The sequence below is a fragment of the Microcebus murinus genome, chromosome 9, assembly GCF_040939455.1.
Source record: "Microcebus murinus isolate Inina chromosome 9, M.murinus_Inina_mat1.0, whole genome shotgun sequence".
NCBI lineage: Eukaryota > Metazoa > Chordata > Mammalia > Primates > Cheirogaleidae > Microcebus > Microcebus murinus.
Genome location: NC_134112.1, coordinates 47,924,784 through 47,951,883, shown reverse-complemented (window position 1 = coordinate 47,951,883; position 27,100 = coordinate 47,924,784). Strand labels below are relative to the sequence as shown.

The 27,100-nt window shown below is 36.7% G+C and overlaps 1 protein-coding gene across 6 annotated transcripts in view; it reads left to right on the top strand.

The window, feature by feature from the left end:
• Positions 1-27,100, top strand: part of CDK14 (cyclin dependent kinase 14) — a 542,302-nt gene that overhangs the window by 274,935 nt on the left and 240,267 nt on the right. For all 6 annotated transcript variants that reach the window (XM_012779596.2, XM_012779601.2, XM_012779597.2 and 3 more), the window contains one exon: positions 6,623-6,746. In XM_012779596.2, coding sequence (XP_012635050.1) covers positions 6,623-6,746 — 124 coding nt within the window. The remainder of the gene's footprint in view (positions 1-6,622; positions 6,747-27,100) is intronic.

Sequence of the window (27,100 nt, the reverse complement as noted above, 5' to 3'; positions counted from 1 at the left end):
GGAGGGGTTGGTTATCAAACTTGTTGCTCGGTGCAAGTACCAGTAATTCTTCTGAGCAATACATACACTGTATTGAGTCCAGTAGTGTGTGCTTTATATAAACTTGCTTTAAAAGCAAATATCTTGATATTTTTTTACCTACTTAAATTCTAAAGAGTTTCAGAAGGGAATAGATGAAATATTAAGGGATACTTTCAAGAAGCAAGTGCCATGGCACTGACAATATGAACTCCTTCTGGCTGGGGATGCCAAGACAACTGTGCTAAAGATAGATCTGCCGCTGGCAAAAGTGTCCCTTTTCATCATATCATTACTATTTAAGACATTTTCTCATTGGGGTTTTTATTGCAGAAAGTGAATATATTCAAACTAGAATATAAATCTTCAGGGACCCTACTGACAGATTTGGAGGAATGTCCTTTTTTAAAAGATTAAGTAGAATATCCTGAGGTAACAAAATATTCTAAGGAAGAGCTTATGGCTACTAGAGTAGAAAGATAGGAAGAAAGTTTTGAATATGTTAATTTATAAACTTTAGTACATGAAGCTGTCTTCAATCATGTTATTTATCTCCAAGAAGATTTTAAATATTAATAGCAAAAACAGAAATTTAATAATCATGTGCTCATTATATGCTAATTATGGTTTTTACAAACTTAGGTTCACTTAATAATAAAACCACTTCAGTCATATAGGGTGTATAACTGTGCATCCGTGCATTTATTCAGCATCAACCTCATTTAAGATAATGCAGTGTAGTAGAAAGTTCACAAGTGCTGTGTGATGGTGGGAGGACTCAGTTTCTTGCTCTTTTGGAGCTTTAGCTTTCTTATTTGTTTAAAAGAAAAGAAAAAAAAAACAAGATTAGAGATGGAAAGGATCAAGTAATATATGTAAAAATACTTGAAAATTAGAGTAAGCCTTCAGTTAGTATTAGTCTCCCTTCTTTTCTCTTCAGTACCTGAGATTCCACTGATGTTTACCAAGTTTTATTAGCAAAGCTGATCCTTACTCTTTAGAAAAAGAGTGTGTATGACCCCCCTTTGGTGGTCCTTCTTTTTCTCACTGTGTCCCCTGATTTTTCACAGAAGATCAGGTGTAGCTTTTGTGTGGTGTTTTATATGACAACCAAGTGAAGTGGCATTCTCAAAAAACTTATATGGGAAAGTTAGGGACTTGCCTTTTGTTGAAAGGAAAACAATCTCCAAGGCTTGAGTTCTTCAGACATTCCTGGAGCCGTCCCTGGGGCATTCTGTCTGACTGAGGAACCGAGCTGCATCCTTAGAGCGTTCCGACCACTGGCTGCCAGTGCCTGTTCTGTTAAGCACATAATATGGTTACTTGTGTTAATAAAACACTTATTTTTCTAACGGTTTCAATGAAGTCTATTGTCCCCTTGCCACCATTGCTTTTATGATGGTGAGTTGGTTGGTTTAAAGTCTCATATATTGCATTGTTTAAGTTGTTCTTCTTCTGAATTTATGTTACATGTGCTTGTTTGTGTCTCCTCAGTTTCTTTTTTTTCTCCTCAGAAAAACAAGGGGCTTGTATTATCATTTCAACTGCTGTGTCTGGTGAATGCTCAACTGAGTTTTCTTTCAAAATGTTACATGTATTGAATTCTGTTTTCAGAGTGGCAAGTTTCCTGTGATTTATTTCCTTCCTGCAGCCCATTCTTCTTATAATGGTAGACCCAAATCTATTACTTTTTTTTTTCCTTTGGTTAGATCCTCTCTCCACTGTGCCTTCCGTATACTCGGTTTATGTTGCTGTTACAATGCAGACCTCTTTAATAAGTGGCAGTGATCTGTTTGCGTGTCTGCCATGCCTGATAGGCTGTGAGTTCCTCATCTTATATCTTATTCATCTTTGCATTCCTCTGGTGTAACAGCATCTGGCACATACAGTTGGCGCCTAATAAACCCCAAATGAATTTATTGTATGGAGATTTGTTCTAACATTTATTTAGGGCTGAATTTGTCATGTTTGGGGCTTAAATTTGTCATGTATACACTTACAAATGGAGTGTGTAGTTGCATTTTTTCCTAGTACTGATTTTTCTTAATCTCATTTAATATGATATCCTATTTGAATAGCTTCTGAATTAGCATGAGGATTATATATTTTCACTGATTAGTAAAGGTATTAAAAGAAGAGCCCTTTGGGACTGCTTGATCTACCCATTTTTGCCCTTAGCTCCCAGGGAATTCTATTCTAGGGTTTCCTATGTGTTATATTTGTACCTGCCACCATCCAGATGTGTCTAAATTCAGTTCTGTAATTACACTCCCACTGGTATGGGAATGCCAGCTATGTACACAGGTTATGAAGATGGTTAAGGCACACAGCCAGTGGGAGGTAGAGTAAATATCACACTGTGATAGACATACTCAGAGGTGGCCCTGGGAACTTACAGGAGGAGCACTTCAGGCACACCTGTCGTGGGGCAAGGGCCTGGGGCAGTGGTCAGGGAAGGCTCCAGGGACGAGCAGTTCCTGAGGGGAGACCTAAGGAATACATGGAGATTAGTAGGCAAAGAGGAGACTCAGGGCTTTTCTTACAGAGAAGAGGCAAGGGCAAAGGTACAGAGTTTGGAGAACAGCATGCTCTGAGTGTGGGAGAGGGCAAGGTTGCCTGGAGCCAAGGAATGTGGAGTCGAAATGTCTGAGCACACAGTTGGAATCAGTGCTCATCTCAGTGGCCTTGGAGGCCATATTATTAGGTGTCCAGATTTTGTCCTATCAGTTGGAGGAAGCAGCCTCTATATCAATTCTTTGCCTACTTGTGTTAACTTCTGGCCAAGATTCCTGTAGTAGGGAGGTTAAGAGCATAGAGTTTGGAGTCAGACTGTCTGGTTTGAGTCTTGGCTCTGCCACTTAATTGCTGTGTGATCTTGAGAAACTGCACTCAGTTTCTCACTAGTATAGAGATAATAATACCACCTCTTTATTAAAATTGTTACAGAGGTTAAATGAGGTAATATTCTAAAATGTATAGGACAGCAGCTGGCACACAGTGAGCATTATGTGTTTGTTAAATTAAAATGTGTTGCCATGGTTAAATAGACAGTTTATATTCTGATAAGACTCAGATAGGTTCCAAAGATCAGTTAGCATCTTGCAGAATGCCAAATTTTTCCTTTTTAAAATCAGTTTATTTTTGAAATTAAGTTTGTGAAGTTGTCTGCCTTTGTGTTTTTTTTTTTTTTTTTTTTTAATTCTTTGAAAACACAAAGTGGCTGTATTTGCTCACTCCTTCATTCTAAACTAAAGGAGTATGGATTTTCTTAGAAATTATTAAATATAAGCTTTGGACTTTAGGAAGCAGGGAGTATTAGAAGTGAGGGCTGAATGAGGTTGGAAGCTGCTGGTGATGCTGTTAGTCTTTCCATCTGCTGCACATGAAGGGTTGGGAGGAGAAGTCTAGAGAGGTGTGTGTTTCCTGGGGTTCTTGAGCCACTCTTCTAATCCAGGCTTACACAGAACAGACTACTTTCTGGTACTTAGATTCTGGAAATAATGATCCCAAACTCTCACTGCCCTATCCATATATCACATACAAAGATTTTGAGATGAATTAAAATGGTTCATCTCAGATACCGTTTTTTCAAGATACCCTCCCTGTTAACAAAATTTACTTTGCTTTCATAGCTCCTAGTTAGTTGGAACATTACAAAAATACTAACTTCCAGAGCCCTCAAGGAGTTGCCAATGTTGTTCATTTGAATATTCTAGAATCCTTATGCCATCGGTCTTCTACGACTTATTTGAAAGTTCCCTGAAACTGTCTTTGGTTACTAGCTGGTTATATAGACTAGAATATTGGTGACATTTAAAAGTAGGATTTATTTTTTAAATTTGAATTCTAGATACCAGTGAATAATATTGTAATATATTTCATATAATATTTGAAACAACCCTAGTTTGGAGAGTTGGAGGATTTTATTTATTTACTTACTTGTTTTGAAGTATTAAGGGGGTACAAAAGTTTTTGTTGCATAGATACACTCTATAATGCTGAAGGTGGGGCTTTTAGTGTGCTTGTCGCAAGGACAGTGCTAAACCCATAGATAAGTTTTTATCCCTCACCTTCATCACACTCCCCTCCTTTCTTCGTTTCCAATGTCCTTTACATCTTTTTATATCCACATATACCCCTCATTTACTTCCAACTTATTTGTGAGAACACGTGGTATTTGTTTTTCTACTCCTGAGATACTTCACTTAGGATAATGGTCTCTAGTTCCATCCAAGTTACTGTGAATGACATTATTTTATTCCTTATTGTGGCTGCGTAGTATTCCATGCTATATATTAATATATACCGTGTTTTCTTTGTCTACTCATGTATTGATGAACACTTAGGTTGATTCCATATCTTTGCAATTGTGAGTTGTACTGCAATGAACATTTGAGTGCCAGGTGTCTTTTTGAGAAAATGATTTCTTTTCTTTTGGGTAGATGCCCAGTAGTGGGATTGCTGGATAGAATGGTAGGTCTACTTCTAGCTCTTTGGAACTCCATATAGTTTTCCATAGAGGTTGTATGAATTTGCAGTCCCACCAGCAGTGTATACGTGTACCTTTTTCTCTGCATCCTCACCAGCATCTGTTGTTTTCTGACTTTTTAATAATGGTCATTCTGACAGGGATAAGGTGATATCTCACTGTGGTTTTAGTTTGCATTTCCCTGATGATTAGTGATGTTGAACATTTTTTCATATGTCTGTTGGCCATTTGCCTGTCTTACCAGGCAAATGTGGTGCTCAGGGTAGGGGTTGGGGAATGGCCTACTGGTTGCCTCACAAAACCAGAGAGTGTAGACTGCCACATGACACTGGGTTCTGTGGGTGTGTGGCCCGCCAGTGGGCATGCAGGGCTGGGGGATGGCCTGCTGCAGTGCGGGGTACAGAGTGGACCTCCACGTGGTGTGCGGGTGGCAGGGCCTGCTCATATAGTTGGAGCGTGGGTCTACCAGGGTATGGCTCATCAACTGGTGGGTGGGTCCAGTGGGGCATTGACCTCAGTTCAGTAGTGCAGGGTCAGGGGGCTTGTTCCTCTGGTCAGCGGGCACGGCTGCCTGGGCTGGGCCACTGGATGGCAAGGGCTCTCTCCTCGCACAGGTCCTGCTGGGGCTGCTAGTGTGGGATCTCTTGAGTGTTATCCGCTCCCACTCCGTTGGAATTCTGCATGAGTGTCGGATGCACTTGGCTCTCAGCAGCAGCTCTCCCGGGCCCCTCCACAGCAGGTCAAGGTGCAGTGTGGGTGCAGTTGCAATGAAACCGATCCCTGTGTAGACCGGGAGCTACAGACAGGAGAGCTCAGAGTGGTGTCAGCTGCTGAAACCCAGGAACAGAGGCCAGCGGTCCCTGCTGAGCCTGCTTTCTGGTGCAACATTACTATATCGGGTCTCCAAGCAGTTCCCTGATCAGAAAGGAGGAGGGGGCTTCTCACAGCTCATTGTGGCTTTTGCATGCAGAGTGGGGTCCCTGGGGTTCTCTCCTTTATCCCTTCCCCACCTGTAGGCGTCTCCCCCAGGTATCTTCCAAGCTTGGTGAGTGTGTCTCCCCGCCTCCACCTCCTTCACTGAGTGTCTCTAGTCGCCTCTCTGATGATGATTCACAGTTCGAGAGGGTCCATCTGTAGGTGGCATCTCCTTGCAACTTTCAGTCCTCTCCTTGAGAGCAGGGTTTGCGGGCTGCTCCTACTCCGCCATCTTGGCCTATTTTTATTTTAAGAGATCAATTTTTTAAAAAATCTATCTCAATTAGGATTATTTTGGTAAGTAAATTGTTTAAAAATATTCTTTTTCATAAGCAGAATATTAGGAAGTCTAGTGAATCACATTTTTTTGTATCAAAATAGAAACATTTAATATCATCCAATGTGAAACTTCACAGGGAAGGCTATCAGTCATTTCATAAATTATATCTTGCTAAAGTATTGGTCTTGAATTCTTGACTTTTGTGTGTTCTGTGTTTCCTTTCCCTTTAGGATGGTTCTGCTCTGTAATTAGTGAAGGTACATGTTTGTCTTTAGGCAACAGCCTAATCTCTATGGCCATATGTGCAAAAGCAGTATAATTACCATGTAGCATTAATTGGACTATGTGACTATTTTTATTTTAATTATTTGAAATCATCTTATTTTTCCATTCCTTAAAAATATGTTAGCGGGTGAATCCATGGGCACTATGTTTATGTTGTTTCTATGTGATTAATATGTGTACATTTACATGAACTTGGCAAACAGTTCTTTTTTTAAATCTTTATAATGTTATAGATTTTTTCCTCTCAAAAATTATTTTAGGCCAGAGGAAATAAATATTATAAAGAATCAATTCTTTACATTTTGCTTAATTTATAGAACACAGATTGGAGTATAGGTCTCTCAGGGTGAGGAAGTATCAGTCTGGGTTGATATAATAGATTGCTAGAAATTCTCAGATTTACTTAATGAATTTGGGATTTACATGCTAATATCACACATTGTATTTAAATAATAATGTAGGAAACTTACTGATGGTTACACATTTTCTCTAAATACAAGTACTTGGCAGACTGTATGTAGAAACTGGCATTTGTCTGGGCTCAGATTTTAACCTTTGTCTCCCTGTTTTTCCAGTTGTTTTTATTTCAGTTGCTGCGAGGGCTGTCTTACATCCACCAGCGTTATATTTTGCACAGAGACCTGAAACCACAGAACCTTCTGATCAGTGACACGGGGGAGTTAAAGCTGGCAGATTTCGGTAGGAAAGCAGTTAATTACCAGTCTATTTTGTCACACTGTGAGAATGCCAGGCAGATGGTGGCACTGCATTTGTTTAGGTGCACTTCTTCTGTCATCATAGATCATGGTAAAATTTTTTCTGGAATGAGGGAATTTTTTTTTTCTTTTCATTTTTATGATAACATAAAACACGATGCTTGTGGATTTTTATAAAATTCAAACTGCTTATTAGACTCTTACATAATCATAAACATAAATCAGATCTTATTAATATATACTTACAAAGGAAAAGTCAGTAAAATTTTCAGCATAAAATATACTCAAGGAAATCTATTATATTACTGTTTATTATGTAAATGTCAAATATAGTCGAAAGAAGAAAAATAGTATAATAAATCCCCATTACCCATCTCCCAGCTTCAACAATGATGGATATTTTGCCAAACTTGAAGAAACCTGATTTTAAACCTCTAGACCTTTTCAGGGCATTGCAGAATATATTTGATAGTGTGTATGTCGCCCTAAGGCTTTAATAACTTAGAAATCTCAGGTCAGTGTTAACCTTTCCAGAATTGACTATTATTTCAAATATTTTCACTAATGTTACCAAAATAGGCACTTATTCCTATTTAAAAGTTGGGGTCCTGGAGTAGACCATTGTAAGTCATTTCTTCCTTTGAGGTTTTAAGACTAGCCTCTTCCAGATTGGAAGCTTTCCTCCAAACACTGTCTTTGAGCACATCCGAATTGTGCTAGGTGACTAGATGTAAAGTATTTCAAAGAGGAGCAAAACTGTTGTGTTCTCCTTGCTAGCTTCCCTTCCCTTGATCAAGCCTGACATTTCTGCATTGCCTGGGCTCTCTGTCACACTAGAGATTGTGTTGAGTTGATTCCCAGCACCAGGGGATGCCTGATGGCAGCATGATGTGTTGACATTGCATTTCCTCAATTATTTCTGAATACATATTCTGATTAGAAATTTGTTCCATTAAGAATGGAATGAAAATATTACCCTGGGGACATAAAGATGCCTAAGGTTGAGATATGGGCTTCTGCTGAAATATGATTATCTTTTCCCACTCCAGCCCCCCAGTAAATACAAGGGGCAGGAAATGTTTATTTCTTATTTCAAGGTTAGTAGACTGTTGAATACGTTTGGAATGAATCTACTCTGTTGGGGTTTGTATATTCTTTTCTTCTAAAAATGAAATAAAACAAAAGTTGCTATGACTAGTGATATATTGCAGAACTTTGTCATTGGTGCCCATCTACTTTTATAAAAATGATGAGATTATGTGTGTGAGTGTGTGTGTTGTTTATTACCAGGCATTAGCATCCGAATTGTGCTAGGTGACTAGATGTAAAGTATTTCTATTATAGGATAGGATATAAGGGAGAAAAGGTTTGCAGTTCTTCAAGTTCAAGATTATTTACTGTGAACATTTTGTGGTTTTTCGGTATCAGTAAATTCAAAGGGATGTAGAATGATTTTCTTGTGGTGTGTTAATATGCTACATAGTGCATTGCTACATGGTGTGTTAATATGCTACATATCAAAATGAATTATTGTATTTATCATTCAATTATATCGAACATGGGCTTTTTGTATATTTATAAATTATATTTTTATAAAGCAGATTTATCTGTATAACCAAGGATACAATAGAATTACATGTATGTGCTTACTGGGTATTATTTTTTAATTTTATGATGATGTTTTTATTATAATAGGCAAATTCATCTTTAAAAATGTATATGGATCTTTAAAACTGACATTTTTGTAATAGCAGATTCAGAAGAAAAATGAAATATAATTTTAAAATACTTCGATGATTTTTTTTAGAAAATTAGAAAGTATAGAAAGTATGAACAACTCGGAGATGATAAATGTTAACATTTTTCTTACATATTTTTTTGTCTTTCCATTTCTTGCTTCATCAACATATTGTATAGCCTCAAGAAAAAGAAAAATACTATTTTTGAAGCACTTTTTTACATAGGAATATGTCATGAACATTTACTTATGTTATTAAATATAACAAAGCATCTTTAACAGCTTAGCTTCCATTAATGGCCAAAACCTGATCTGTAGTCAATCTCTTATCAATGAGTGTTTTAGTTCTTTCTAATTGTTCACTATTATTCACAGTCCTGTATAGAACATCTTTGTAGAGAAAGCTCTATATGCTGCAATTGCAGTGTTGAGTGTTTTTAAGAAGCATTTTGATTCTTCTGACCAGACTGCTCTGCAGAAGGGTCATGCTCGTGCACCTCTCAGTGTCACGGACTGAATTGTCTAGCGTGGACGTGCACTTGGCATGCATCCTGTGCACAGAGTGTAATGAGCGAGACTCATTCACCAACTGACAATTTCCCCCAATTAATTGTGCATTATTTTTGTCTTTTAATTTAAGACATGCAATTAACTATGATTTACTGTGTTTGGGCGTGTATGTGTGTGTCTGAGGTGGAAACCGGAAACCGCAGAGAAGCCAGACAGTCAAAATGGGATGATTCCAGGCAGCTGAACAATTAAAAACACAAGGTCTTAACTCAGCATTTGACATATGAAGAGCTTTAGGAACAGGTTTTTTGTGTTTTTTTTCCTTACCCTTTTCTCTTATGTGAACAAAACCATAACATTTTGGTTAAAAGAGACAAATATGATCTATAGGATTGTGGTTTCCATATTGTAAATGCTACTGTTTTTATTAGAAAAATATATAGGTTTGGATAAACACTAAAATTTATTGAGTTTATTCTATTAATATGTGCTAGACACTTAGTAATTCTTGCTTTGTTGTCCCTTCAACCCAGTAATGTGTACTAACCCATATTTTTGAGAAGATGAGATTCAGAAAGGGTTAGAAACTTGCCTAGGTTTAGACACACAGGTAGCTGGGTGCAAAGCCGGAATTCAGATGCTTGATTCACATCCTTTAATCTCAGGCACTCCATATATTATTATATATGTAGATATTTTATCTTATAAGCCTGCCTAATCTTCTGGTAAATTTTTGATCGTTTTGTACATGCTGTTTTCTACATGTAACAAATATGACACCCATGCTATGGAATAGATTGCACTAATGCAAAAATATGTATGCATCACATAATTTAAAGAACAATTTGTCATTTGACTAATTCATAAGTAATGCATGAGTTCAACCTTACTACTTTTTAGATTTTACCTGTTAGATAAGGTAAACCAGGTGATGGTATATTTATGACCCATTCAGCTTTAAACAAAATGCAGTTCTGAATTACAGGTGGTCAACATGCTGTACCTATTTTTTTCTTGTAAGTGAAGTTGTATTTAAGCATTTAGCTAAACTTAATTTTCTACATGGATTTTGAATAAGTAAATTATACATGTTTTAGAATCACGTTGACATTCCTAATGCAGATATTTGCTCTGCTTGTGTATTATAAAATAATAAAACTGTTGGGGGTGCATTTGACTCATTTTCTGAAAGATGCCTCATCTTTACATTATCTTTATAAAAAATATTTCAAATCTTTTATGCAGACTATGTTCCTTGTATACTATGGTGCAGCCAAACCCTAAACTTGCCTCCACATCAGAGCCTTTTAGATGCCCTTTCCCTTTGCCCAGGTACTCATCCTCTTGTTTCTCGTGTGACTACTTTTTTCTCATCCTAGAGGTCATAGTTCATGTCACCTGTTCAAAGAAGTCACCTTTCCAGAAATAGAACCTTTCCCATTATTATCATCTATTCTTACTTCTTAACACTTCTAGTATACTGAAATTATTTTGGTTATTTATCTATTTATTTTTTGCTTGAGCTACTCAATTGTAAGTGCCAGGAAAGCAGGAACTTGACCTCTCTTGTTCACTGTTGTCTGTGTATCACTAGAAACACGCCTAGCACATAATAGATGTTCAGTACATACTGATCAAATGAATAAAAAATATACATGACTAAACTGAGTATTGTCTAAAGACTAAGACCCACCTGCATTTACTGGTTTCTGTTTGATTAGCTTTAGTAAACTAGCAGTTTATAAAATAATTTTCTCTTCATCGGTGCTGTCCTGGCTGTGTACAGCCAAGAGTGCAGATGGAATTAGATGGATTTAGATGGTGTTGGAGCCTCAGGATTGCTTTGAGGTTCTTACACATAGGTCCTACAAATCCACTTGGTATTTACTATGTTTGTAATCTCAGGCTACAGAAATAAACATCGCTGAGTGAATGCGAACATATACAAAAGATGCATAAGATTTGAAATTTCTACTCTACAGAGTCTAAGTGACCATCAGGTTATACTGTTGTTGAGAGCAAGGTGTGCTGAACACTGAATTAGGAGACCTGACTCTGTGTTTAATTAGCTTGTGAGTTTCAAGTCATTAAGCCTCTCTGAGCCTTATGCTCCTGGTCTGAAAAACAAGAGCATTGAACAGATACTTTCTAAGATTCTTTTAATATTGTCTTTTTATGTTGTATATTTCTGAAACTGTTTATAATTTCTAATGACCAGATATTTAATGCTGGGTACAAAATTTGTCCCATTAAATCTGGAATCAATGCTATACTCTCCTTCCCTAAAATCTAATTTTTGATTTTATCTTTGGACGTTCAGATAGATGAGAGCCATGCTTTTACAATATGCATCGAAAGCATATTAAAAGAAAATTATTGAAGCATGAAAAGTAAATGCATAAATTCACTGAGAAATTAAAGTTCATTTGCTTTATAATAGCATGAAAACTTAAAGGGTATTTTTCCATATAAATGAGATCAAAGCAAAACATATGAGTCTGTATAATTCCTCTAAGATGATATTGGTGTTATCCACATGTCCCAGCCATTCTTCAGCTATTTTTAAGGGTCATGGGATAACTATATTGAAAGACAGCTAGGTTAAATTTACCCTTAAGAAAGAGACAGCAAAATCTCTGTAATATGAGCAAGTAAAGATCTGGCTTATTTTATTAACTTTCCTAATGCAGGAACCAAGTTAAACAGCTGTGTGGTTTTAATTGAGTAAAATCACACAGGTCTCTTTCCCATTGGAGATTTAAAATATTACCTTCTCAGTGTTGATAGTTTTCTTCTCCAGGCTGGTCCTTGTCTAGATTGGAGGGAGGAAATTACTGTAAATCACATTTTAGATTAATTTAAGGAACACACCAGAAATGTGACTTTGTAAAGGACATGGTAAGTGCATGGTTTGTTTATGATGTGTTTCTCAAAATTCACATAGGGAATAGTGGAGAACAGAAAGAAATCAACTTCTTTTATATGCAGAGTAGAGTCTGTCAGTTTGATAAATATAGTCTCTGGATAAAAGCCTCTTAGTCCCAGAGGTACAAACCTTTAACTTTTTTTATTTTGTTGTTATTTGTATACAAAATTTACCATTTAAGCTATAATAATAATAAATGCCAGGTTAGCTATAACTTAGCCCATTTGTTAAGGCCTGTGGGATGTATAATAATTTTGTTGTATCTTTATCCTAGGATGTGTTTTATAATAGCAAAAATAACTTTATTACCCAATGAAGTATCACAGTTCTACTTTTAAAAGGCCCCCTCAACAGTTTAACACAGAAAATTTTAATGTAAAATTTAGATAGTTGCTTTCATGTTGATCTGAAAGCCAAGAGGGTATTTAAAATAATTGATGCTACAGTATGAACCCAAAAAGAGCTGTTTTTTCTGTAATTTCTCTGGGGAGCATCATTAAAACTATGTAAAATATACATATTTCAAAATTTATTGACTAGGTTATCAAGAATACGTTAGAAATAATTTTGATATGACATGTAAACTAGACAGAGTTATTTCCCCTTTATTTCCCCTTTTATGAACCATTATTTTAAAGATGTAGTAACCGTTTTGAAAAGGAATGTTGGTACTTAAAATTGTGTTCTCTCTGATCTTGAAACATCACTTAGCCACATCATTTAAACTTGTTTAATATCTCCCTTTAAGTTTTTTTTTTCACTATTCAAGAGGAATGATGATGGTGACATCTAGTTATAATGTTTTTCTGCTTTATGTTATCACAATGTATACGCCTTCCCATATGCACATCCTCCTCCACTATCAACGTTTGGCACTGGAGTAGTACATTTGTTGCAATTAATGAACCTACATTGACATATGAGTATCATCCAAAGTCCATAGTTTACATTAGGGTGACATATATCCACCATTATAGTATCATTCAGAAGAGTTTCACTGCCCTAAAATTCTTTTTAAACTCATGTAGATGAGTTTTTCTTAAAAGCTGTAAATGGGAACAAGAACGATATATATGAACTGCAACTAATGTGCATATACTATTCTGTGAGAAATCTCTCTGTTCAGTCACCATAAACCAGATTGAAGCAATGTGGATAGGGGTTGTTTGCTAAGAATGGCAGCTCAAACTCCATGGAAATGAGGAAATTTGAAAGAGCGTTAGTTCAGTTTCAGCCAAATTGTGCATGTGAGGTAACGAGACATCTTTAAATGCAGAACAAACTGCTATAAATAGGGCTGATTATCTTATTCTCCCCTGTTGATGGAAACCTTCTGGACAGAGAGATTTCAGTATGCAAAAATATCATTGTTTTTCCCTATACAATATGAAGGCAGAATTGTTGGCAGTAAATCAGATAAGTCATGCAGGATGTGAGTTGAAATGTAGTCATGTATCCTTAGAAAGTACCTGTTCATGGAATGACTGGAACCGTAAGTACCAGCCGTGATTACTGGAGTGGAAGAGTTATAGGTGTTCATTAACAAGAATAGCACTGAGTGAACCAGAGAATTATGTAATATATGTGCTATTGAAGGCAACATTGATTACACTTGAACATGAGTTTTGTTAACAAACAAGTAAGTTTCTTAGTCTATTTTCTGTTGCTTACAACCAAATACCTGAAACTGGGTAATTTATAAAGAAAAGGAATTTATTTCTTATGGTTATGGAAGCTGAGAAGTCCAAGGTCCAGGAGCCACCTCTGGTGAAGGCCTTCTTGCTTGTGGGGACCCTTTGCAGAGTCCCAAGGAGGCACAGGGCACATGATGAGGGGGCTGAACATGCTCTCCTCTTATAAAGCCACTAATGCCACTCCTGTGATAACCCATGAGTTCATTAATACACTACTAGTCACTAACCCATGAATGGATTAGTCTGTTCATGATGGCAGAGCCTCTTAAAGAGTCCCACCTTTCAGTACTGCCACATTGGGGATTAAGTTTCAATGTGAGTTTTGGAGGGAACAGACATTCAAACCATAGCAGTAAGTGTGAAAGGTTGCTTAGAGTTAGATCCTGCCCCATCTCCAATGCTTTAGCTTCTAAAAAGACACATTTTAAGATTTGGCCCAAACCAGACACCACTAATACATATGTCAATATGTTTGACGTATAGTAGGATCTTGGAAGACAGCAAGTGAATCATTGCAGTCTAAAGCACATATCTTTGAAAATCTTTACTGGAAGCAAGAACAACTGGTCAGTGACTTTGGAGAATGTGAGGCGTGCTGTTAATTCTGAAAGTTAGACATCTTTTAGAAACTTGTGATTTTGAACCTTTTTTTCTTTAATACTATAAGTTAAATATTAGTTTCTTCTTTTTTTCTCTAGGTTTTTTTTAAAATGCCATATGTGTTGGTTTATTCACTTTTGAAATAATGCATACTTATACATATTAAGATTAAAAAATTTTCTTCTCACCTTGAATAATTTCTATTGTGGTAATAGATAAATTTAGGAAGTTATCATTTGAATAAAAGAAGAAAGTACTAGAAAATTAAAAATAAAAACCAATTAAGAACTAATGATCATTGCTGCTTATGAATTTTAAATACATGTCTGAAGAAACATTCTAAGTTTATTATAAAAATAACCTTGGTGCACACAATCAAGTTTATAGGCCTAAAATTATATGACTTCTTGCAAAAAATCAAACTTTAGAAATGGAATGTCTCTCTATTAACTATCTGTCAAGCTATTTGACATTCTAATTTTTAATCAGAAAGGATACTGATATAAAAATGCATAGCAAAAGTATTTATTCCAGTTATGGAGTAGAGTTGTCCACTAAGGAAATCTATCCTGTGAAACAATGACTAATTAATTAATGTCAGATGTGGAAACTGCTTAAACCAGCTTGAGAGTAGTATTGGGAACTATGAATGGAAGGGACCAGTGATTTGGCTAAACTGAGTGCCTGTATCATGGGAATGGGACAACAGAGGCATAATCATGAAAAGTTGGAAAATTTCAGGGTTATACGTTTACAATAGTTTCTGAAAAGTTACTATTAACCTCTCTACTTAAAATCAATTGGGAGCATCTCTTTATAAGGATCATTAGAGTTGACATTAGAGTTGTAAGAACAGGATAAAATACAGATGATATGCAAACATCTTGCCCAAAGAATTAAAAGCAGGATATGGTATTATCACTGAAGTCATCATCTGGTGGTTGGTAAAATTGTATCATTGGGAACATTTTGTTCTGGATTATTTTTCGGAATAAAGACAACGAATCTATGAGAGGAAATTAAAGTAAGTCAGTTATAATTATGTAAAAGGAAAACCTTTTACATTCACATTTTCAGAATTTTTCAATTTATATTTTCTCTAGATTTTGAAGGAACCTCAGAGATTATCTAATTCAGACCCTTCATCTTAAAATGTGTATACATTGGCCCAGAGATGGAAAAATAAGTTAACATTGTGCCTGTTACTTAGTAAGTGATGTATTAAATTATTATTAATATTATTATTACTAATGTCTCTAGATCCGCAGTATAGTACCCAGTGGACTCCCCAAATGTGTGAGAAGGTAGGAGTGTCAAAGTGACCCATGCTGGTCTGATGACCTGTGTCAGATGATCCCTGTCAAAAAAGGTGGGACCCAAAATGCTATTAACATTATTCTGTACTAGACTTCCTGAGTCTTGAGGAAACTGCAAGAAGTGACATAATGTTTCTAACAGTAGACCAGTAGGAAACCTTGTTGGAAATGTAAGTTTGAATGGAGCTTTGGTAATTTATGAATCAAGGAACTGCACTCTTTAATTACATTCCTGGGAGAAACTAAAGCGTTAGGAAGCCCTGTGGGCAGATTAAAGGCTGACTCGGCTTCAACAGTGTTCTTATTACAGCTCAGCAGTGCTGGGCAGTAGCTGAAAACATGCCCTGATGACTCTTAATGGTAGTGATTTTCCATTCAGATCTTACCTTTTCATGGTACTATGCTGTTTCTCACAACACTTCTGATGCCAACATTTGCCGCCCCCCCCACCAACAAATTCGCTAAAATCTCAGACATTAACTAGATGTCTAAAGATTCAACTCAATTCTGTTGCTAGCTACCCAGAGTTAGCGCAGGCCCCATACCTGAGGGGCTCAGTCCCACCAGGCTGCCTCCATTTTGGATGCCAGTTCTGGACCTCCTGTGTTTCGGACAGACCGGCTATGCATTGGGAATGCCCACAGCCTCCTCGCAAAATTCAGTCATTTGCCGAATAGCTCACAGAACCAAGAATACTCTTGGATTACATTTACTGGTTCCTCATAAAGGGTACAACTCAGGAACAGCCAAATGGAAGAGACGCACAGGGCAAGGTACGGACAAAGGTTACTCAGCGCTTCCATGCTATCTGCTGGTATCCCACCTTCCCAGCACCTCAGCGCATTCACCAACCTGGAAGCTCTCTGAACCCTATCATTTAGGGGTTTTAAGGAGGTTCCAGTATGCAGACACAATTGATTACATCATAGCCACTGGTGATTAGCTCAATCTCCATCCTCTTTCCCCTCCCTGGAGGAGCTGAAGGTTACAACCACCCGGTCCCCATCCTGAAGGTATATAGTGATCCCTAGCCAACAGTCATTCTCATTAGTATTCAAAAAAGACACTATTGTCACTCTGGAGATTCCAAAAGCCTTAGGAGCTCTTGTGTCAGGAACTGGGGACCAAGAACAAATATTATAACAGAAGTTACTCTTATCTCCCCGGTTACGCAGGAAATTAGAAGGGCTTTAGGAACTGTGTGCCAGGACTGGGGATAAAGACCAAATATGTATATTTTTTAGTATATCAGAGTGTCACACAAAGGTTGGGAATAAATAGTACACAACTCTAGAGCGAGTGGAGGTGTAACAGAAGTACTGAGTAAAAATATTTTCAGTCTGAAAGACAATTTTTTTACATGAAAGTAAACATACCCATGTGAAAAGATAAAGTAAAATATCCCCAAATGGGTAAGGTAGAGAGATCATTGAGCCAGATGCCTGAGTTTGAATCCTGCCTCTGCTGCTTAAAAATTTTGTGTCCCTGAGAGAGTTACTGAAATTCTCTGTGCCTTGATTTACTCATTTTAAAATGAGGATGATAATAGTAGTACTATATACCTCAGAAAATTGTTGGAAGAATTTAAAGTTAATACAAATTAGTACAATGCCTGGCCGATAGGTAAATTTCATGTTTATTATTAACTCTTTAGGTGTTCTACTTAATTTTAATATGATTTTATTTCTAAAAGGTATAACATACCTTCTTGCCTTCTTGCACAATGATATAATACAGAATATAATTCAGTAGTTCATTCAACAGATTTTTTAATGAGTGCATACTATATGCCCAGCACTATGCTAGTGGCTGAGTATATAGCCGTAAACCAAGGGACATGCTTCCTGCCACTACTCTAAGCTCCTCCTACTCTAAGCTTTCCTTAGAGTCTTGGGGTCAGCATTTAGAGTGTCAGCTATTGTATTACACAGAGATGAACCTGGGAGCTAATGAAGCTTTTTTAAATGGACTGATTTTTAAAACATTGTCTTGCATATTTTATGGAAATTGTTATTTGACTGTTTCAAAATATAATTACTGGGCAAGGGAAGATTAAAAATAATTATTTAAGTAACAACTTGTTTGTAGTTCAGATTTTAAAATATCTTTCTATCACAGTGCTATTCAGTTTAGCTTTTCTGGCAAAAGAACTAAAAATAATTTAATAAGAAGGAATCATTCTTATGATGAAAAATTTTTATGATATATTTGTATACTTAGTGTCATGCTTTGAGAATAAAATCAGACTTCATGTTAATTGCTTTAAGAGGCAGAACACTTTGTTAGCTAACCACGAATCCACTGGTATTATATATTTTCTCCTCATAAACAATAACTGCATTTTTTGCCAGATATTCTCATTAGGAGAGAGCTGTGAGATAAAATTCTGTGGACCACAAGAAAAATCAGTCCAAAGGAAAAACATAATTGCACTTTAGTGTATACTTTAATTTTAAAAACAAGTATGTCCTAATCTAGAATGTCCAGTATCCAAGTTTGTAGTCTCTTAGGAGTAGAACTTGCTGTAAATACTACTTTTACATTGTCAGGTAACACAGAAACCTAAATGTAAAATGGCATATTGATTTCTAGGTGTCTTTTGAGGTTTGATGCTCTGTAAAACAGTGAAATTAGTTTATAAAAAAGGAATATAATGGACCATTTTAGCTTGTCTTCTAGGACTTTTGTGACAGTTTATTTTTTCCCCCTTAATTCGATTTGTTACCAGCCTCCAAATGGAGGTTTTTGGTGATCTTTGGGAGGAAAGAATTTAAGGACGCACCTTTACAGTTTATGAAGTGCTTTCATAGCTCTTGTTTTATCATATCCTTATAACCCTGTGAAGTAGATAGCACAGCTCTCATTACCCCCTTTTTAATATGAAATCATTGATCTGTGCTTGCAATTTTAGCTCAAGATGGGCATCAGAATGACCAACATTTTAATATGGGCATTTCTGCTTAGTCTGCAAGCTTGAAGATAATTCATCTTGAAATCTTATATAAGATCACATGACTTCTTTTACATCTTTTAAATAACAACATGAAAAGTCTTCAAGTAGTTCTTTTATTATGATCAGTGATCTTTTAAATATGAAAATTATAGGTAAATAAGTTTTGTTATCTAGTACTTTATCAATGTCGTAGCTATAAATGAACTCTTTGATCTCCCTCTTAATATTAAGATTCAGTATCCATTTACTTTGAAGTTCAGGGTATAGGCAGAGAAATTCTGATGCAAATTTAAAATTGTCTTTGAACCACTAAGTGAATGCCAAAATAAACATAGCACTTTTACCCACCAGTTCTAAAGGGTTATCTATAAATAGAAAGCACAAATGTTGAAGGCAATAAAACATTGAAGTATATGCTAACTTGCCCTCTCCTTGCCAAAGGTGTAACATTTCTGGAAAGCAGGAAGACATTAAAAAGCAAACACAAAACTCAAAACCTCTTTTTGAAGCGCCGTATGTGACATCCAACAGGGTGCTAGTTGAACTTTTTACTCCCATGTTTCCCTTCCTGTCTCCAAGCCGCCCTGAACCGCCCCCAACCCCCTGACAGTCCCCGTCACAGCTGGTGAGACGTGGAGTATATTCGCTGATCATGGGGAAAGCACAAGACAGAAAGATAACTACTGCTTTGTCTTCTTCTTAGCTATAAATTGTTGAGAAACGCAACCACATAATTTATTTTGCTCATAAAAATACCATGCTTGGCAGATTTGGAGAGAGAAAAGGCCAGAAAGGACCATAGGAATATTTGAAGTGAAACTTTTTCTTCCTTGTATTGTTTTTAGGAGGAGTCAGACAGTTTCCCTCGGTTGGTTGGGTGGCTACTGTACCCTTTATATACACATTCTGCCACCTGTCTGAGGAATTCAGAGCCAGATTTTGATTACTATTCTTTTGCTGCTTCTGTAAATATGAAAAGTCATTTCTGAAACTGTGGTCCATGGAACATACATTAATGAAAAAATAATTTTAAAAGTTAAAAAAATATTGTGGTCAAATCTGCATATGTTTGTAAACTGCCTATGTGTCTTCTCCACCCTTCCCAGTGGAATCACAGTGCCCATTAGTTAATGGTTAAAGGCTCTTGATCTTTTGCAGCTAAAATTAAATCTGCCATTGCATCTCCTAGATTTATTAGATTAAGTCCATATTTTTGACTCTGGAACACGAGTTGGGGAAATCTTGGTGTATTAGCTATCTATTGCTGTGTAACAAATCACCACAAATTAAGCTGCTTAAAACAGCACTTGTTTATGAGCTCACAGTTTCTGTGAATCTGAGTATGGCTTACCTGGGTGCCTCTGTGTCAAGGTCTCTCTCAAGACTGTAGTCAGTCAGCCAGGTCTGCTCACATTTCATCTGAAGGCTCCGCTATGAAAGGATCTGTTTTCAGGCTCAGATGGTTATTGGCATAACCATCAAAATTCAATTCTTTGAGTCTGTTGCCTGAGGACCTTGCACCCACACTCAAGGTGGGGGATTCCACAACAAAGTGAAAACCAGGAGGCAAGGGAGTTGTGGGAAACACCTTGGAGTCTACCAACCTCTGTTGGTATAAAAGTACTGTCCAGTTATTTCATGGCGATTAAACTGTGTGGTATGATTTTCCATAAAGAATGACAGCTAACTGAGCATATACTGCATGTCAAAACTTAAGCTAGGGTGTAAAGACTATGAGGGGTATTGATGATGGTGATGATGATAAATAAGCAATCCTTATTGCCTAGTGCCCATGTCAGACTCTGGGGCGAGCATGCTGCCAGTAGTATCTTATTTAATCCTCACATAAATCTCCCTTTCCAGATAAAATAGAAGGTCCAGTTATGTAAACAGAGGGCTGTAAGTTCTCAAACAGCTCACTGAGAAAATAGGCAGTTTATATCACTAGTTATATTTTATGACAGGTAACTTCTCTTTACAGAATGGGAGACCCAAAAAGGGCACCACACTTTGTGCTTGGGAGATTTAGAAGGGAAAAACCTAAAGAATTGTTTTCAAAGGAAGAGTAGGATTTAATAAAGTTTGTGAGACAAGGATAGGGACAAGGCCCAGTATAAGTAAAGGTAGGTAAGTTTCACATAATGATAATATTTTATAATCCTCTACTAGTAACATACGAGAGGACAGAGCTTGTACTGTTTAGTCACGACCAGAGATGTTGATAGGAGATGTGGACAACAAACCCAAACAATAGATTAATTGTCAGTTAAGTGATGGCAATAGCAACAGATGACAACTATTTGGGTATATTTTTAATTATTTATTTATTCATGGCCTGTTTCCTAAAATGGCTCTGAAGCAGCTGCTGATCTGATGGTCCACTTCTTTTATTCGTGTTTAGCCTGCAGACTGTGCTAGGCAGACTTGTTTCCACCCTCCCCTTGCCCCGTCCCTAGCTGCAGTCAACACACTCCACCTTAGACCACGTGCATCTGGAAAGGCAGTCAGTGCCTGGAGGCCTGGGGTCTGGAGGGTTGCGGCACAAAAGGGTTTCAGCATGCATTTCTCTGGCCTCCTGTCAGCTAGAACCTGTTCTGGTCAGGAAGGACCTGGGCCAGGACCAGTCCCTGTCCAGAGAGGCCCCTGGGACTCTGGCAGAGCACTGAGCCGGGTGCCTGCAGGGTGCAGCTTGCCATGTGTGGAGCCAGTTGACAGATCTCAGGAGGCCAAGGCTGAGAGAGTAAGTCATGGTCCAGTTTACCAATCCTCTAAGCTAGAAGGAGAGTGACAGCCAAGGCTCACAGCAAAGATGGGGGCTCACAAAATAGGAACTCAGTGTCTTCTCTGGAAGCCCTTCCCTTGGGCAGAGATGACAGCAAAAAGGCAGACTCATTTCACAGTGAAAGTAAATTTAAAAAAATATGAAGACAAAGACTGAGAAGTCCAAGTGTTTATTCTAACTTTGTCACCAGTTAGCTGTTTGACAGTTCACTTAAGTGGACAATTTGGTTTTCTGTAAATTAAAAAAAAAAAACAACAAAAAAAAAAACAGACTGGACTTAATGATCTATATGTTTTATTATAAATTACAGGGTTTTTTTTGAAACAGAGTCTCACTCTGTTGCCCGGACTAGAGTGCCGTGGCATCAGCCTAGCTCACAGCAACCTCCAACTCCTGGGCTCAAGCAATCCTACTGCCTCAGCCTCCCGAGTAGCTGGGACCATAGGCATGCGCCACCATGCCCAGCTAATTTTTTCTATATATTTTTAGTTGACCAATTATTTTTCTTTCTATTTTTAATAGAGACGGTGTCTTGCTCTTGGTCAGGCTGGTCTCAAACTCCTGACCTTGAGCAATTCTCTTGCCTTGGCCTCCCAGATTGCCCAGGTTTTAATATATGTTCCATAAAAATTATTCTGTTAAGTAAGCTTATTCCATTCCCTACTGGATGTATATATATAATTTGTGGTTATTTCCTTAAAAATACTTTTGCCAACTTCAAAGAAAACTTCTGCTTGGCCTATGAAAAATTATTAATAATAAAGAAATCTGACCAAGATAGAATTATTGGGACTGCCAGCCTTACCTGGAATGGAGATTTTATAATCTTTCTTAGTGTCATTGCCCTAGTCTGTTTTGTACTGCTATAACAGAATAGCACAGGCTGGGTAACTTACAAGGAACAGAATTTTATTTCCTCACAGCTCTGGAGGCTGGGAACTCCAAGATCAAGGTGCCAGCATCTGGCGAGGGCCTTGTTGCTGTGTCATGCCATGATGGAAGGCAGCCGGGCAGGAGTGGGAAAGAGAGAGAGGGAGACAAAATAGGGCCAATTGGTTTTTTGTAAGAAAGCCACTCCCAAGGTAATGAAGTCACTTCTGCAATATGCCATTAATCCATTTATGAGGACAGAGCTCTCAAGACCTAATCACCTCTTAAAAGTCCCACCTCCTTAATACTGTTACAATGGCAGTTCATCATGAATTTGGAAGGGGACAAGCATTTAAACCATAGCGGTCATCATTCCAATGACTGTAATTACGTAAGGAGGAAAAGGAATAGTGAATCTTTTATGCTTTCAGAAAGTTTCATTTTTAAGAGTAAATTCAAGGCAAATCTTGAAATACCTCTTTACACCAAAAGAGAATGCATAGTCCTTTTTTTCCTATATGTATTCATTGTTCAAAACATTGAGAGTAAGAATGCCAAAGGAAAAAATATAAAAACATTTGTTCATTAGCTTTTGAAACTAATCACAGTAGCTTTTTACCACTTTCTAAATACCTTCAATTCCTCGATTACATGTGTACATGTCTTCACATAATGGCAGTTATACCATTGATAACACAGATTCTGGTTTTTTTCACTAACATATCAGCAAGATTTTTTATATGTTAAGTTTTATAGTTAGTAATATATGTTGTTTTAAAGTAGAGGTTATAAGTAGTCATAAAGAAGAAAATATTTACCTGTTATCTTTCTTCCTCATATTGTCTCTGTTAACACATCTCACAGCCTTTTCTTTGTACTTACATATGACATATTTTCTTTTTTAAAAAGGTTGCTTTATTTATTTAACAAATACAGCGTTTCACTCTGTTGCCCAGGCTGGAGTGCAGTGGTGCGATAGTAGCTCCCTGCAGCCTTGAACTCTTGGGCTCAAGCAATCCTCCCACCTGTGCCTCCCAAGTAGCTAAGCTACGGTGCGAGCCACTGTGCTCAGCTTATTTTTTAAAAAACACATTGCCTTTTAAGGCTGCATGATTTTATTAATTTGGTGAATTTTTTTTACCAGGTAATAACCAATTTATTAGTTGTCCCAATTGAAGTTCATAGTAAAGTGAAGATTTATGTGCAATATTGGAAATGCAGTTGAAAATGGACAAATGTTTTCCCATAAAATGGTCACAAATTTTATATTGAAATTCTGTAACATTGTATTCCAACATGAGTAAGTCCTTTGCTTTTTTTAAAATATCAATATTCGTAAAATGTACTGCTCAGGTTTTTAATAGAGAGAAAACTTTTGTGCAGAAAACTTGAATGGTCTCCTGTATTAATCCTATTTCTCTCTTTTTTTCCTTTGAATTCACTGTAGTTATTAGGTTCTCCTAGTAGATCCTAGATCTGTTCAAGCTTGTTAAATGGTCATTGTTTTCATTTTTAATATATATCTAGACCTGAATAATTCTTTAAACCTTTTGATTCTGAAACTTCAGCTTTGGTGCTCTCAAGAAGAGAACATTCTTTATAAAATAATTAACTGCTCCCTGATCTACCACCTCCTGATACATGGGTGAATACTTACGTCAAGTCTGCATCTAAATTGAAATGTTTTTAAGAATTCAAAGTGTAGGGTATTATAAATAATAGTTAAGAATAGTTTTTTGCGGGCCGGGCGCGGTGGCTCACGCCTGTAATCCTAGCTCTTGGGAGGCCGAGGCGGGCGGATTGCTCAAGGTCAGGAGTTCAAAACCAGCCTGAGCAAGAGCGAGACCTCGTCTCTACTATAAATAGAAAGAAATTAATTGGCCAACTGATATATATATAAAAAAAAAAAATTAGCCGGGCATGGTGGCGCATGCCTGTAGTCCCAGCTACTCGGGAGGCTGAGGCAGAAGGATCACTCAAGCCCAGGAGTTTGAGGTTGCTGTGAGCTAGGCTGACGCCACGGCACTCACTCTAGCCTGGACAACAAAGCGAGACTCTGTCTCAAAAAAAAAAAAAGAATAGTTTTTTGTAATTCTACATAGCGAACTGAACCAAATGTTTTATTACCAGCTCATTGGTTATTAGTAAGAACAACAAAATTGCAAACATGTGGAACAGGGGTTGGCAAATTAAACTCCACAGACCAAATCTCTGATGTTCTTCTGAATGATGAACACTTTCATCATCGCAGAAAGCACCCTCATTCTGCATAGCAGTTGAGTAAATATTATTTTTCTTCCTATTATTTTTTATTTATTCAGACCTTAGTCAATCTGGAATAGTAGGATTCTGAATCATAAAATACTGCTTGGAAAACAAAATCTTTATCTTATGAGATATTGCAGACCAGAGGTTGGCATTTTTATGTAAAGGGCCAGATAATAAACATTTTTGCCCGTGAAGGATCTCTTGCAACTATAAAAATCTGTTATTTTAATGAAAAGGCAGCCACAGACAGCATGTCAACAAATGAATATGGCTACATTTGTTCTATGGGGTTTAATTAGCTAACCCCTGCTCTAGACCTTTACGATTTGGTTGTTCTTACTAACACCTAGTGAACTGGTAATAAAACATTTGATTCAGTAAGATTTTCATAGGAATACATAGAAATGAAATAATTGGTAGTATATTAATGTAGTAAGCATGACTTTTTAAAGTTATTATTTCTGAAAGTATCCTATATTTATGGTATTTCAAAAAACTGCAAAGTGTAATTAGGATAACGTAATGTTGCCCAATTTTTATTGTAGTAGCAAAGAGATAATAAAAAAAATAGTTTTAAATTTGTATTTGTGTTGGAATTTGTATTAAAGTGCAAATGGTAGATCCTAAATCATACTACTAACATATGAATTTTTAAAAATTGTTAACTTCTATCACACTGTATTTTCTTTTCCTCTAATATTGCTAAATACAGCTTTTTCCCCCCTGCCCTTAATGGCAGCCTTCTTTTTTTTTTTAATGAATAATCTATCTTCATTTTGTTAGTATTTGATAACCATTTGAAAAATCCCACTAGATACTGAAGTTTTGAGCTTATGGTGGAAGAAAAATGTCAGCCCTTGGGCTAATTGAGCACACTCAGAGGCTAGGCTAAAATTGGAGGACTTTTACATTTTGAAACTCTACTTTCTGAACATATGGCCTTTGTCATAGGTATCTCTTCTTTCCTTAAAGTCAAACTTGCTAATGTTATGTTGTTTTTATCAAACCATTTTGAAATGTACTACTTCATACATTGCCAAGAAATGAGCTCATCATAGGGATAGGTAAAGTCAATCATTTTTTATAAAAAGCCAGTCATGTGTGACATTATGATAATTATATTGCCAAAAAATGCATGTTAGTGTAAAAAAAACTATTTTTATAAAAAGTATTTTATTAGATGGCTTACTTTTTGACTTAAAAGTGAGTAATTTGTGAAGTTGTCAATAATTAAAACAAAGGTTTATAGAAATTGATAGTATAAAGCATATTTTTTTAAACATCTGTGGGCATTTTGTCTTGTTTTTAATTTAATTCACTTGAAATTTGTTTTTAGAAATGTATACTGCATTTATTCACAGTGTTTGATGCATCGTCATCTTTAAAGTCATATAATAGATTTAGAGAAATTTAGTGCCCATGAGTTATTGTTTTATAGGTTGGGATTTTAATATACAATCATAATTTCCAAGATTAATCAATCTACATGTACTAAATTTAACTTAACTTTCAGACATATATTTCAAATATGGTTTACCCTTTTTGTTCTTTTAATAAAAGATTTAATGAAGGAAACAGTAGGACCAAGAAAAGAATAGATAGCAAAATGGAGAGTATTTTATGATTCTAGAACTCAAATTTGTTTTGAAGAAAATTTCTAGAATTTCAGATGTCTTCAGCTATATTATAAGATTTCAAATAAAGCTTTATTGGAGAAGAAAAATTCCTTGAAGGACAAGTTATTTGGACTGACAAGATGGGAATATTTAAAGTATATTTAATAGATTCTGAAGAACTAGGACATGTGCTTCAGCTATTAAGTTTCTGTCTGTAATTCTTAAAGGATAAGACAGTTGTCTAGTATAGCACAAGATGAGTTTATGTCTTATTGCTGACAGCTCTTTTAAAACTATGACAGTTTTCTGAGAACACTCTTGGTCCTCTAAAATTTAGCATGTGTGATGTTTGCTGACAAGTGAGGATACCTAGATTGTCAGGTTGCTAATTCTGAGTTTAAATTCCTCAAAATCTATTCCACTGTATTCTTGCATTCATTAGTACTTGGTTATTAGGACAGTCTGCCTGGTTGTAGAAATAAGACATTTATTGCATTTATTGTATGAATTAGAAATTTTTTTTTTTTGAGACAGAGTCTCGCTTTGTTGCCCAGGCTAGAGTGAGTGCCGTGGCGTCAGCCTAGCTCACAGCAACCTCAAACTCCTGGGCTCGAGTGATCCTTCTGCCTCAGCCTCCCGGGTAGCTGGGACTACAGGCATATGCCACCATGCCCGGCTAATTTTTTTTTTATATATATATCAGTTGGCCAATTAATTTCTTTCTATTTATAGTAGAGACGGGGTCTCGCTCTTGCTCAGGTTGGTTTTGAACTCCTGACCTTGAGCAATCCGCCCGCCTCGGCCTCCCAAGAGCTAGGATTACAGGCGTGAGCCACAGCGCCCGGCCAGAATTAGAAATTTTTTTAAAAATCATAATTGCTTGGCTAGTTTTGGCACTTTCATCACCTTAGAGAATTCTGTTATAAGTTTTATTCTGCAAGCAAGTTTCCCTTCATGGAAGATTTTTTGTTGTTGTTAGTTTCAAAATTGCTTGATGATTCAGATTGTTCATGCAAGCTTATTCCAAGTTTTAGTAGCGAAAGTGACTATTATGCAAACAAGCC